Source organism: Protopterus annectens, chromosome 17.part0 (genome assembly GCF_019279795.1).
Source record: "Protopterus annectens isolate FY-2018-M chromosome 17.part0, PAN1.0, whole genome shotgun sequence".
Classification (NCBI taxonomy): Eukaryota; Metazoa; Chordata; order Ceratodontiformes; family Protopteridae; genus Protopterus; species Protopterus annectens.
Genome location: NC_056751.1, coordinates 109,803,962 through 109,818,527, shown reverse-complemented (window position 1 = coordinate 109,818,527; position 14,566 = coordinate 109,803,962). Strand labels below are relative to the sequence as shown.

General features: G+C 44.7%; 1 protein-coding gene across 4 annotated transcripts in view; it reads left to right on the top strand.

The window, feature by feature from the left end:
* KCMF1 (potassium channel modulatory factor 1) overlaps positions 1-14,566 on the top strand; it is a 1,043,135-nt gene that overhangs the window by 771,852 nt on the left and 256,717 nt on the right. For all 4 annotated transcript variants that reach the window (XM_044059692.1, XM_044059694.1, XM_044059693.1 and 1 more), the window contains one exon: positions 3,915-4,197. In XM_044059692.1, the coding sequence (XP_043915627.1) occupies positions 3,915-4,197 (283 nt within the window). The remainder of the gene's footprint in view (positions 1-3,914; positions 4,198-14,566) is intronic.

Genomic DNA, 14,566 nt, shown 5'->3' with positions numbered 1-14,566 from the left:
AGCAATGATTTTATGGGAGACTGCGCTAAGCTTGCAACTAACTCTTCAGGCAAGGTTTCTGCCAGGAGCACAGAACTCCTTAGCAGATGTGTTAAGCAGACAAATCATGGATCCCCACAGTGGAAACTGGATCTTCATGTATTTCAGAAACTGACAGTGTCATGGGGAACTCCAGACATAGATCTGTTCGCTTCTCCACTAAACCACCAGCTGCCAAAGTATTGCACAAAGGGGTTTCATCACACAGCTTGGAAAGTGGATGCTCTGTCTTTCAGTTGGAAAAACCTTCATGTGTATGCCTTTCCACCTCTGCCTCCTCTTCCAAAGGTACTATTAAAGGTCAGACAAGACAGGCCAAGGATGATTTTGATAGGTCCAGATTGGCCTGCGGAACACTGGTACCCACTACTACGGAGTCTGGTAAAGAAGCCTCCATGGCCTTTACCTCTGATTCCTCATCTGTTATCTCAGAAGGACGGTCATCTGCTCAATGTCAAGCTTCATTCTCTTCATCTAACAGCCTGGCATATTCTGTGTTGAAACACAGCAGGTCTCAACTTCCTCAACAAGTTTTAAATGTGATTATGGAAGCTAGAAGACCTAGTACAAGGAGAGTGTACGCAGAAAAATGGAAGAGATTTTTATTTTGGAGTACAGCAAAGAATTTGGAGATTTCTGAGCCTAATTTGAGTGTGGCTCTTCAATATCTTACTGAGTTATTGGACAAAGGTTTGTCCTTCTCTTCCATTAAGATTCATGCTGCAGCAATTTCAGCTCACTATGATTGTGACCCACCTTTGTTTTCATCCTTTGTTCAAGCAGTTTCTTAGAGGGCAAAGAATTAAACCAGTTCTCTTCAGAACGATTTGCCATCCAGTCAGACAACATGTCAGGTAGTCTGGTACATCAATGCAAGCAAGGAGGGGAAACCAAGTCCTGCCTGTTGTGTCAAGGAGTCCAGTGAGAATTAGGCAATGGCAATGAGCGATAGCTTCCAGACACTCTTCTGATAGCAATGCACACACGGGGATTCCAACTAATTGCAGACAAAATTGAGGCAGATGCATTTCTCCTGCCTCACGAAAGTGGTCTCTCTCAATCCTCGTCGATGCAGCGGCCGAAATCTTCGATGCTCAGGCCAGCCTTGCTGCGAATCTGTCTTGGTAACCACACAAGTCACAAATGCAGCAGCTGCTTTGCCCCTAATAATTCCCCTGCAGGGGAGTCTCGAGAGACACTCTCTGATTACCACTTCCATTGGCCCACGGGACTCTTTTATGCATACCCTCCCCAACTTCGCGTGTCATCCTCACCTTGAAGAGCGCTTCAGTTGAAAAAGCAGATTAATCTTCATTGCACCCTACTGGTCCCATAATTTGATTTCCTTTTCTTTGGCACTCTAGGTACATCAACCATGGATTCTGGATCCAACTCTGGAATTGTTGTCCTGGAATTCCACAGTGGGGCTGGGATTCTTCCAAACATATTAGCCTCAAGCTGTCACTTGTTTGGCTCTCCTCCACTTCCAGTAGCATTGCGGGCAGTAAAAATAAACAATCCTCATATCTTGTTTGTTCTTTTAGCTTTCCGCCGGCTGGCCACCGAAACTTTACCTAAGCAAGTGGAAAAGATTCATAATTTGGTCTCGTAAAGATAAAATTAAACCCTTCGGACCAATTTCTACGGTGCTGATTCGCCTCAAACTGCCCTCACTCAGAACCATTACGATCATCTAACCTCTATCCACCACACTTGGCTGTTCCAATTCTTTCTGTGGTTTTGAGAGCTCTTCCTTGATTTTCACACACCATCTCGCAAAATTTTTTGAAGGGAGTTATACACATTAGGCCCCCCTTTCAAAACGCTACCAACTGAGCCTAGATTTAATCTATTCTACATAGTCCTTAACATGTCCCTCTGTTTGATTCTGCTGCCCTATTGTGATGTAGAAATTCTTATCCTGGAAAGTCTTTTGTTTCTGATCACCATTACATCAGCTTGGACAAATTCCTGAGTTGCCAAGCTCTAGTTTAAAACACCCTTACATGGTGTCTCCATGGAACCAATTATCACTCGAGGATCAACCCCTCCTTTTTACCCAAAATAATTTCAGATTTGACCATTAATCAAACCATAAACCTACCAGTTTTCTTTCCAAATTGTTCTAACAAAGGAGAATATACACTGCATTTGCTTGACGTGCATAGTCAATTGCAATTTTATTTCAACAGAATTAAGTCATTACGAAAATCTGACCAATTATTCATGTCATTTTCAGGACCAAGAGTGGGAGACCTTTTTCCAAAGTTACCTTGTCTAAATGGTGGAGAGACTGCATTTGCTTCATTTATCGACGCAATGAAACCTCATTACCATCTAAAGTCAAAGCACATTCCACAAGATCAGTTGCAACGTCTGTTGCTTTCCATGCAAGAACCTCTGTGGATGACATTTGTGGGCATCAACATGGTCTACCCCCTCATACCTTTATCACTCCTTACAAATTGTACGTGGTCTCCAGGGGAGAGCTTCCTTTGGTTCAGTGGTACTCAGGAATATTCTTCCATAGGGCCTCCCAGGAAACAAAGTAACTAGGGACTCAGTCCCATCATTAAGGAATGAATGAAAATTAACATCAGATGAAGTTATGTTCTTACCATAACGTTCCATCTGTGGTGTTCATTTTAATTCATTCATTACAACCCACCCGCCATCCCCCTCTGGAAGACTCCTGGAGGTCTGGATATGGTCCTAGCCTATGATAAGGAAGCTGCTCAGATAAAGCCTCCACTTTTTTTCCTTACGGGCAAACTCGATCTGAGCTAATTTAGAGAGGGGCACTATGGGTAAAGACAGTTGTTTGGCTGGTGCGAGCTTGAGATATATATATATATATATATATATATATATATATATATATATATACTTTTTTTTTGTTTGTTATGGCAAGTTTGCGAATAAATACAGGTTGAGGTGGATGAGTGCTGTGGCATAAAATACTTAATTCACGAAAAGCAATTTTTCCAGTACTCGTATATTCAAATTTGTGATTTTTATGGATGTTTTGAAATCTGTGTCCTTGTGTATTATTTTTGGGGATGACTGATTTTACTTTTATTAGATGTTGGGCTTGTGTTATGACAGTTGTTGACCTAAGGGGGGGCCCAGGTGTCAGCTGTGATCTTCTTTTCCTGTTGTCTAAAGAATATAATGTGAATTAAGTGCCTTTTTCCACTGGAGGACCTCTGTTTGGTGTATATGTGTTTTGGACTGTTAGTTGCTGAACTGCTGTTAATTCCCTTTTCAGATGTCCTAACTCTGTACTAGGCTGTCTGCTACCTCTGCAGCCTAATAACTGGTCATTTTTTTGCTGTGTTTTGCTGGTTCTGCAGAGTCTGTACTGAAACCAGTTTTTGATTAATGGATTACCTCCAAACTTCTGTTACATGTTTTAACCATGTATGATGTGGTCCGTCTTTAAAACAAAACAAAAAAAATGTTTCTATACAGTCTAAGCAGCGCCTTGAGCTATGCCACTCGGGCTTTTGGAGGTCCCTCGTATGCATTAGGATTCATGAAGCTTTTATTTCTTCTGACACTTTGCCTTCAGAACATCCTTAATCAGTTTCCCATTATGTGCTATTATATTGTCTTAAGATTTTAAAAATGCTAATAAGTCTGAATTTCAAAATTTACAGTAATGCTGTTGGTTGAATTATTGCAACTGTAATAAATGTGTGAAGAAGTGAAAGTGCCTTCATTATGTTGAATGCAAATTCTGTGTTCAGTTTTTTTTTTCTTTGTTGTCATTAAAGTTACAGTTCAAGGACATTAGAAACAATTATATGGTTGCAAATGTATTTTTTAAATTCTGTTTTTCCATTTTTTTCATGTGGCTGCATCTGTCTTCATAGAACTTTTATCTCAGTTGTCAGGAGTAAGGCGCTCTGCAGGTGGGCAGCTCAACTCTTCTGGCCCTTCCGCCTCTCAGTTACAGCAACTACAAATGCAGCTGCAGTTAGAACGGCAGCAGGCACAAGCAGCAAGGCAGCAACTGGAGACAGCACGTAATGCAACACGACGCACCAACACAAGCAGTGTTGCCAACACCGTAACACAGTCAACAACAACGGCCAACACGGCTTCCACAGAAACAAGTCAGCAGAGTACCCAAAATTCCCAGTTCCTCCTTACAAGGTAAATAGTTATTTGATATTTTTAATTTACAGTGTAATGTGTTTTTTTATGTATGGAAGAGTAATTTGGGTACAGGTAATAATCCAGTTGATAGTGAATCTTGGATCATTGCCAGAATTGTTTTTGTGGGGGGCAGGGGTGGCTACATACATAGTTGGGAATGGTGCTGTTGTGTTTTACCTGAAGCAGAGGTATGTTAGTATTATTCTCGGAGCATAAAATTTGCCTGCAATGCCTAATGAAATACTTACAGCATCTGAGACATTGACTAGTATTGAATTGCCTCAAGAAAATTCATATTTTCAGAGTCTTTTAATCTTTGATGATCGTGTTTCACTGTTGCAGTCATCACATTTGGGTTATTTGCCTGCAGGTAGTCCTCAGCTGGCCTGAATACCAGAGTCTGATTCCTGCATCGGATGCGGTCTCCTCTTCCATGACGTCAGGTTGTCAGGGGTATAAAACATGCAACCGACTCATTACATCAGTCTTTCTTGCCGTGCGGTGCCTAAAGCAGAAGCAGTTTGCAAGTGCCGGTCGGCCGACTCCTGAAATTTTTGTTTTCGAGTTTCAGAACCGAAGTCTTCAAAACACAGATGTACCCTGTTGGGGATCTTTTTTCTTGCTCCAACCAATGTCAGTAAAAGTTAACAATTGTCTTACCTGTGGAAAGCAAATACCTCATAAAGATTTTCATTCGTACTGCATTCCTTGCTTAGGCCCAGACCATGGTTTTGTGCCTTATTCAACTCCCGAACTGTTCGTCGTCTGGCTATCTTTGCAGCAGATTATTTTGGTACTCTGTATCAGTACTCCAAAATGGCTTCGTTAAACCATCCGACTACCGATCTTCCAAAAAAAGTAAAGATAAGGACAGAGACAGACCGCGTAGGTCCAAAACCGCCGATGACTTTTCCGTTAAGCTAGTCGCCAGTCCGCCGGTACTCAGTGAGGTGCTTTCACAGCCCCTGATACATGCTACCTCAGATTCGCAGGCCTCTACTGAGACCCATTCGGAGTCCGGTATGCCGCGGGATGCTTCTTCAACTACGGAACCTGCAGATGTTTCTACCTTGGATGGGTCTGGAGCTGCTGTGCAGGAACTGGCTTTTGAGGGTGTATTCAGGCCTACAGACTTGCATTTTAAACAGATGCCATCTTCTTCATCCAGGCCTAAAACTCGCACTACACCTAGAAAACCGACGTCCAAACCGCATGCTCAGGCCCATATGCCTAAAAAACAAATGCTTAGAATGGCTGAAGACCTTATTACCTTAATTAGGGGAAGCCCGCCTTCCCCCTCTAAGAGACCTAGAACTGATTTTCCTTCTGATTCTTCTGATCAGGAATCTGATATTTCTGTTCCTTCTGATTACCAGGATTTGCCCTTATCTTCCTATGAGGACTCTGATGCAGAGGATTCCATTCCCCTCTGCTTCCCTTCCAGAAGACTTTTCTTTTGGTGAAACCTTGCACACTCTTGGGGAGCGTTTCCGCTGGGAAAGCCAGGATTGCTCTGACACCAAAAAGAGGCTTAGGGAATTCTTACTCCTTCCTCAATGCAGGCCTTTAGCTATCCCTCCTGTTTTGGACATTGTAGATTATGCTTTCTTGGAATCTAGCCTCTCCCCAGACACTTTTTGCCTCTAGCTTCCAGAAAACCTGACTGCTATTACAGAGTATCTGACTCTCACAAGTTCCTCTTCAAGAATCCTACTGCGGATCCAGAGACCATTTCCCAAGGACCAAAAGGCATTAAGGCTACTGCTGCCAAAAAATCATACCCCTTCTGATAGAGATTCTAGAGCCTTGGACAGATTGGGTAAGAAGGTATACACTTATGCTACTTTGGCCGTTAGGGCTTTAAATTGCTAGTTTCATATGTTAAAGTACCAGCACCATATTTTGGGACTACTTAAACAGAAAATGATGTTGATTCCAGACTGTGCTGAACACAAAGAATTACAGGATTTAATGCATTCTACAGAACAAGTTAATAAACATACTTTGCAATGTGGTTTTGACTCTTTAGAAGCATCCTGCAAGGCTGCTGTCACTGGGTCTCTGCTTAGAAGACATGCTTGGCTTAAGGAGCAAAACTTGCCAGATCATGTTAAAGCTAAATTGTTGGATGCTCCCTTAAACCAAGACTGCGCCTGTTTGGCAACAAAGCAGTATTCCTCAAAAGGATGGAGGAAAAAGCTAAATCTATGCAAACTGTTAAAGATTTCCTACAAGTTCAGCCTCCCAGATTTAGTAGGCATTGGCCTTCAAAGAATTGGTCCTTTCCAGTCTCTTCCAGACCTTCAGTCCAAACCCAGGAACAGCAGGCCACCTAGGTTACAGTCTCAGGCTACGCACAGGCCTAAGCAGTGGGGGGGGGGGCTCCCACTTCCAAAGCAAGGAGTAGTAATCCACCCCCCCCCACGGAAAAATGTCACTGACTTAACCTTAACCCTTCCAAGCCCTGTTCAACTGCCTGCTCCCTTAAAAGGAAAGCTCGCCCTGCACGCAAAAAACTGGGAACTCATAACCCAGGATAAATGGGTTTTGAATACAACTTCCAAAGGATACAGATTCCACTTCCACACCCTACCAACCCCAAACGGTTGGCCAGACCTACCCACAAATCAGTGGGCGGAGGCCCAACAGCAGGTTCTCTCTCTTCTAAGTATCAGGGCTATTCATCCTGTCCCAGCAGAACAAAGGGGACAAGGTTTTTATTCAAGACTTTTCCTGGTACCCAGAAAAGACAGCTCCTGGTGTCCTATCCTGGACCTCTCTATTTTAAACACCTTTCTGGTAATCCCAAAATTCAAAATGCTAACACTTGAATAGCTGCTTCCTATACTAGCAAAGCTGCCTGGGTGCAACTGTAGACTTAAGGAAGCTTACCTGCACATTCCAATAAGGGAATCTTGCAGGAAATACCTACGCTTCAGGGCAGGCTCCATGCACTGTCAGTTCTCTGCACTTCCCTTTGGCTTATCTACTGCGCCCAGGGTCTTCACAAAGTGTCTAGCTCCAGCCATTGCATTTTGCAGGCAGAGAAATATTCAAATGTACCCATACTTGGACGATTGTCTGTTTCAGGCAGAAAGCCAGGACTTGCTATCAAAACATTTGGCATTCGTAAAGAAACTTCTAACCTCACTGGGGTACACCACAAGCAAAAAGAAATCTCACCTAGTACCCTGCCAACAGATTGTATTCCTGGGCGCAAGCTTGAACACAACTTCCCAGATGGCTTTTCTCACTCCAGAGAAACAAGTTTATTTGACAACCTACTTCAAACTATTGGCCAGCTATCTGCAAGGAAAATTCTGCAAGCCCTGGGGTTCATGGCCTCTTGCATTCTACTAATTCCATATGCAAGACTGCATATGAGGAAACTACAATAGTATCTAAAAAGCCTATGGTGTCAACATTCTCTGGACCTGGAATCAATGATTCCTATCATTCCTTGTATAAAGACAGAGTTCCTTTTGTGGGCAGAGGCCTGCTACCACAACAAAGGGGCTCCCTTTCACTCTACCCCCTGCCACCCAAACCCTAACAGACGCATCAGACTATGCATGGGAGGCTCACTTAGCAGAGCAGTGCATTCAGGACAAGTGGAACCAGAGACAGATGCACCTGCATATCAACCAAAAAGAAATGTTAGCTGTACAGAATTCCCTGACAGCCTTCAAAGACCGCATTCTTCCACGACAACTATTGGTAAAGACAGACAACACCACAGTTGTGGTACATAAACCAGCAGGGGGGAACCCACTCGTACTCTCTCTGCAGACTAGCCACGGCTGTGTGGAACACAGCCTTGAGCTACCAAGTGCACCTTCAAGCGGAATTCCTGCCAGGCAAGCTAAATTCACTGGCAGACCTAAGCAGAAATCTCATGGACCCACACAAATGGAAACTGGAACCAAAAATATTCAACCTCTTGAACAAATGGGAGACTCCAGAGCTAGACCTGTTTGCCTCCCTTCAGAACTACCAATTGGACAAATTCTGCACAAGGACTTTCCACAGTCAAGCTTGGAAAGTGGATGCCCTGTCCTTTACCTGGGAAAGCCTCTTGGTTTATGCCTTTCCCCCTCTGCCTCTTCTCTCGAAGGTTCTGCAAAAGATCAAACAGGACAAGCCAAGGACAATATTGATTGCACCAGACTGGCCACGCCGTCACTGGTACCCCTCTTGCGCAGTATGACACTGCTGGAACCATGGCACCTGCCTCAGACCCCTTCCCTGCTGTCCCAGCAGGCGGGCCAGATTCTGCACCCTCAGCTTCAAACCCTAAACCTTGCAGCCTGGCTAATTCCTTGAGCTCTCCAATAGTATCCCTCAGTGAGCAGGTGCTAAATGTCATTCTGGAGGCAAAGAGGCCTAGTACTAGAAAATCCTATGCTGAAAAGTGGAAAAGATACCGTTCCTGAAGCCAGAGTCACGGGATGGGCACAACGGTGCCCAGCTTACCTCATATTCTTCAGTATTTAACAGAAATGCTCCACAAGGGCCTATCCTTCTTGTCAATTACAAATCATGCCATTGCCATTTCAGCACATTATAATACTGAGCCACCCCTCTTCTCTCACCCCCTGCTAAAGCAATTCCTTAGAGGGGCCAAAAATTTAAGATCCCCCATGAGAGCCCCTACTCCAGCCTTGGACCTTAACTTTTGTATTGGAAAAGTTCACTCTCCCTACCTTTGAGGCAGCTACAACTGCAGAGTTGAAATTTCTTTCTTGGAAAACCGCCTTCCTTCTAGCCATCACTTCAGCAAGAAGAGTGTCTGAATTACAGGCCCTCATGGCAGTGGAACCCTTATCTTCCATGCAGACAGGGTTTACCTCAGGACCAATGCTTTCTTTATGCCCAAGGTGGTGTCTAGTGTGGCCCTATCAGTCCATTCATTTGCCTACTTTTTTCCCTAATCCACAAAACAAAGGAGAATGAATACTGCACTCTGTGGACGTGCACAGACAACTGAGAATGTTCTTCGTGTTTCACTGTTGCAGTCATCACATTTGGGTTATCTGCTTGCAGTAGCCGTCGGCCTGATTTACAAATTCTTCGGTCCTGCGTCGGTTGATGTCTCTTCCTCCATGTCGTCAAGGGTATAAAACATGCAGCAGACGCAGATGCATCAGTCTTTCTTGCCGTGTGGTGCCCAAAGCAGAAGCAGTTCACAAGTGCCGGTCGGCAGACTCCAGAAATTTTCGTTTTGAGTTTCAGATCCGAAGTCTTCAGCTAAAGCTAAGTACCCCATTGGGGAAACTTTTTCTTGCTCTTTACCGATGTCAGTAAATGTTAATTGCATTTCTTGTGGAAAGCAAATACCTCATAAAGATTTTCATTCGTGCTGTATTCCTTGACCCCTAACCGGGAAAAGCCGAAAAGACAGACAACTGTATTCCTTGCCTAGGCCCTGACCACGACGTACCTCGCTGTCGGTTTTGTGCCTTATTTAACCAACGAACTATCCGTCGTCTGTACATTTTCGCTTCTAAATATTTCAGTTCTCGGTTCAATTATCCAGATATGTCGTCTGTTATCCATCCGACTACCGGCGTTCTGAAAAAATGCAAAGATAAAGACGGAGACAGATCGCCTAGGTCCAAAGCTGCTGACACTTCTCCTAAGCCAGTCGCCAGTTCGCTGGTACTCGGTGAGGTGCTTTCGCAGCCTCAATACCCGCTACTTCTGATTCACAAGCTTCTACTGAGACCCATTCGGAGTCCGGTATGCCATGAGATGCTTCAACTGTGGAACATGTGGATGTCTCCACGTTGGATGGGTCCTGAGCTGCTGTGCAGGCACCAGCTTCTGAAGCTGTATTCAGGCCTACGGACTTGCATATTAAACCGACGCCACCTTCTTCTTTAAGGCCTAAAGCTTGAACCATGCCTAGAATAACTATGCCCAGGCTGCATGCTCAGGCTTCTATGCATAAAAAACAAATGATAAGAATGGCTTGAAGACCTTGACCATCCCCTTCTGAGAGACCCTAGGACTGAATTTGTTTATGAATCTTCTGACCCGGATTCTGAAATTTCTGATGTTCATCGTGCATACAGCTGCAGTCATAACAGATGGGTTATCCTGCCATCAGGCGGGTCCTCGGTCAGCCGAATTCCAAAGTCTAGGTCTGGCGTCTGTTGTCGCCGCTTCTTCCCTGACGTCAGTGTGGCAGGGGTATAAAAGAGGCAGCCGACACCATTTTCTCCAGTCTTTCTTGCCGCACGGTGCCCGAAGCAGAAGCAGTTCGTAAGTGCCGGTCGGCCAGCTCCTGAGAAGTCTTCTTGAAAGCTAAGTACCCCATTGGGGAAACTTTTCTTGCCTCAGACCGATGTCAGACAAAGTTAATAATTGCATTTCATGTGGGAAGCAAATACCGCATAAGGATTTCCACTCTTTATGTATACCTTGCTTAGGCCCAGACCACGATGTCTCGGCCTGCCGTTTTTGTGCTAGATTCAACAAGCGCACTATTAAGTGTCGGGCGCAGTTCGCCCTTCACTTTTTTGGCAAAAAATTTATTTATATTATGTCGTCGGATACTCCGACTACAGTTTTGAGCAAAAAACGCAAAGATAAGAACCGACATACGAGGTCCGCACCTCCTACTGAAACCACGCTAAGGCCGACTACCTGTTCTCCGGTACTCAGCGAGGCGCCTACGCAGCCCCTGAGTACTGATGACAATGCATTACTGGTGTCTTCAGTACACGAGGTCACAGGCTCCTCGGCCCCCATTCCTACTACAGATACCGACACCACTCCTGGCGGGGAAACTCAGAATTTAGACAGGCGTGCCATTTCTCAAGGGGTCTTCAGGCCTTCCTCCTTCTCTATTAAAGCCTGCACTAAATCTAAAGCAGCCATGAAAACCAAAAAACAGGTTTCTCAGACCCCCTCTCAAGGCACCATGCCTAAAAAACAGATGCTTAAAAAATGGCTGAGGATTTGATTACTCTTATCAGGGGTTCTCAACCCTCCTCTGACAAAAAGCCCAGATTAGAGGAAGACTACTCTTCCTCAGATCAAGCTTCTATTACCTCAGAACTATCGGAGGACCAGGATTATGCCTATTCTCCATTCGAAGACACTGATGCAGAGGAGTCTATCCCCTCTGTCTCCCCCCTTGAGGACTTCTCTTTTGGGGAAACCCTGCATACATTGAGGGAACACTTTCACTGGGAAGGCCAAGATTACTCAGATTCCAAGAAAAGGCTCAGGGAATTTCTTCTGCTCCCCCAGCATAGGCCTCTGGCTATCCCTCCTGTTTTAGATATATTGGATGATGTGTACACAGAAGCCAGCCTTAATCCAGATTCTTTGCCTCCAGCTCCTGTGAAACCAGACAGGTATTACCGGGTTCCTGATTCTCACCAGTTCCTATATAAAAGCCATACTGCTGACCCAGAAACAATTTCACAGGGTCCCAAGGGAATTAAGGCCTCTACTGCCAAAAACCCATTACCTTCAGAGAGAGATTCCAGAGCTTTAGAAAGGTGGGGGAAAAAGGTGTACACCTCGGCCACTTTAACCATGAGGGCATTAAACTGTCAGTTCCATATGTTAAAGTATCAACAGTTTTTGATATCTCAGCTGAAAAGCAAGATGACACAACCAGAACAACCAGATTTAAGAGTTGCAGGATTTGTTGCATGGTGCAGACCAAGTGGGTAAACATACCTTGCGGTGTGGTTTTGATGCTTTAGAGGCCTCATGTAGAGCTGCTGTTACAGGGTCTGTTATACGTAGGAATGCTTGGCTCAGAGCAAACCTTACCAGACCACGTCAAAGCTAAATTATTAGATGCACCTCTTCAAAAAGATGTATTGTTTGGTGTTAAAGCTGAGGAAGTGCTAAAGAAAATGGTGGAAAAAGCGAAATCAATGCAAACAGTGAAAGATTTCCTGCAGGTAAAGCTTCCACGTTTCAGCAGAAACTGGCCTTCAAAAAATTGGTCCTTTCCAGCCACGGACAGACCTCAAAGGGGCAGATACAGGCGTCCAAGGGATAGAGGGCAACCTCAAGGATCTTTCAGGGCCAGACAGTGGCAAGCACCAACCCCAAGAGGTGGAGAAGATAGATCAGTCTTTTAGAAAACAGACACAATGACTTCCCCTTACACCTGCCAAGCAAAGCTTTAATGGCAGCACCTTTGGGCAGAAAACTGACATTCTCAAACAATTGGCATATTGTTACAAAAGACAAATGGATTCTGGACATTATAGACAGAGGCTACAGGTTCCACTTTCACACCCTTCCAAAAATGAGAGGCGTGCCAAACCTGCCACAAAATCAAAGGGCAGAGGCACAAAAACAAATTTCAGCTCTCATGGACATGAAAGCAATTCAAGAGGTACCTGCAAAAGAACAATGTCAAGGGTTTTATTCCAGACTATTCCTGGTACCAAGGAAAGACAAAGATTGGAGACCTATCTTAGACCTATCCATCCTAAACACATATCTACAGGTGCCAAAATTCAAGATGCTCACATTACAGCAGCTTCTTCCCATGCTGGGCAAGGAGTCTTGGCTGGTAACATTGGTCCTCAAGGAGGCATACCTGCATGTCCCTATCAGACAAGATTGCAGAAGATAACTCAGATTTCTTGCAGGTTCAACCCATTACCAATTCCCTGCATTGCCCTTTGGCTTATCTACTGCGCCCAGAGTGTTTACGAAATGCCTGGCATCAGTAATCGCCTTCTGCAGACCGCAAGGGATGCAAATCTACCCAGATCTGGATGACTGCCTGATCCAAGCGGACAGCAAGGACATACTACTGCAGCACCTGGCGTTTGTAATAACACTGTTGAACTTCCTGGGATACACAGTCAACAAAAAGAAATCAAAACTAATACCCTCTCAACAAATAATTTTCCTGGGTGCCAGCTTGGATACAACCACCCAGATGGCTGGCCTACCTCACGCCAGACAAGCAAGGGCAACTGTCTCAATACTAAATGGCAACTTGCACCAGGCTAACTGCAAGGAAAGTCCTGCAGGCTCTGGGATTCATGGCATCTTGCATCCTACTAATCCCATGTGCAAAGCTGCATATGAGGAAACTTCAATGGTACCTAAAAAACTTATGGTCTCAACACAGCCACAGCTTGGAAGCAATTATACCACTCATTCCATGCCTTCAAAAGGAATTTATGTGGTGGGCTCAAGCTTTTCGAAGAAACACAGGTCTTCCTTTCTGTGTACCTCATGCAACTCAGATCATCACAACAGACGCCTCAGACTATGCCTGGGGAGCACACATGACAGATCAGTGCATTCAGGGAAAATGGACCCGAAAAGAGAAGCACCTTCACATCAACCAAAAGGAAATGCTAGCCGTGCAAAAGGCTATTATGACCTTCAAAGACCTACTGCATCCAGGCCAGCTATTGATAAGGACAGACAACACCACAGTGATGTAGTACATAAACAGGGGGGAACTCATTCATATCCCCTGTGCAGGCAAGCCATGACCCTATGGAACACAGCACTTGAATTGCAAATTCAACTACAGGCACAATTCCTGCCAGGGAAGGAAAACACACTGGCAGACAACCTAAGCAGAAGTATGACAGATCCACACTAATGGAAGTTGCATCCTCAAGTTTTCACAAAGATAACTCAGGCATGGGGACAGCCAGACATAGATCTCTTTGCTACCCACAGAAATTGCCAGTTGAAAAAATTTTGTTCAAGGACCTATCATCCACAGGCCTGGAAAGTGGACACACTATCCTTCATTTGGGCAACATTGACAGTCTATGCCTTCCCGCCTCTTCCTCTGCTGCCCAAAGTTCTATTAAAAGCCAGAGCAGTGAGGCCGAAAATTATTCTCATTGCTCCAGACTGGCCAAGACAACACTGGTATCTGCTCCTGAAGAGCCTGACACATTCCCCATCATGGACCCTACCTCTAGTCCCTCTTCTGTTGTCCCAGCACAACTACAAAACTCTTCACAGCTATCTCAAAACTCTAAATCTAGCTGCATGGAGAATTCCTTGATTTCCCAACAGTTTCTCCTCTCCAAGGAGGTGCAGGATGTCATCCTGGAGGCCAAAAGACCTTCTACTAGAAAGGCCTACTCCGCCAAATGGAAACTATTTTGTGCCTGGAATCAAGAAAAGGGACGGAATCCTTGGGTAATAAATATACCTCAAATCTTAAGTACCTAGCTGAGATGTTAAACAATGGACTTTCCTTCTCCTCCATCAAGATCCACGCTTCAGCCATTTCTGCATAATACAACACAGATCCTCCTTTATTTTCTCAGCCTCTCTTAAGGCAGTTCCTCAGAGGGGCAAAGAATATAAAACCCCCAAGGAAACCACCAGTCCCTGCTTGGGACCT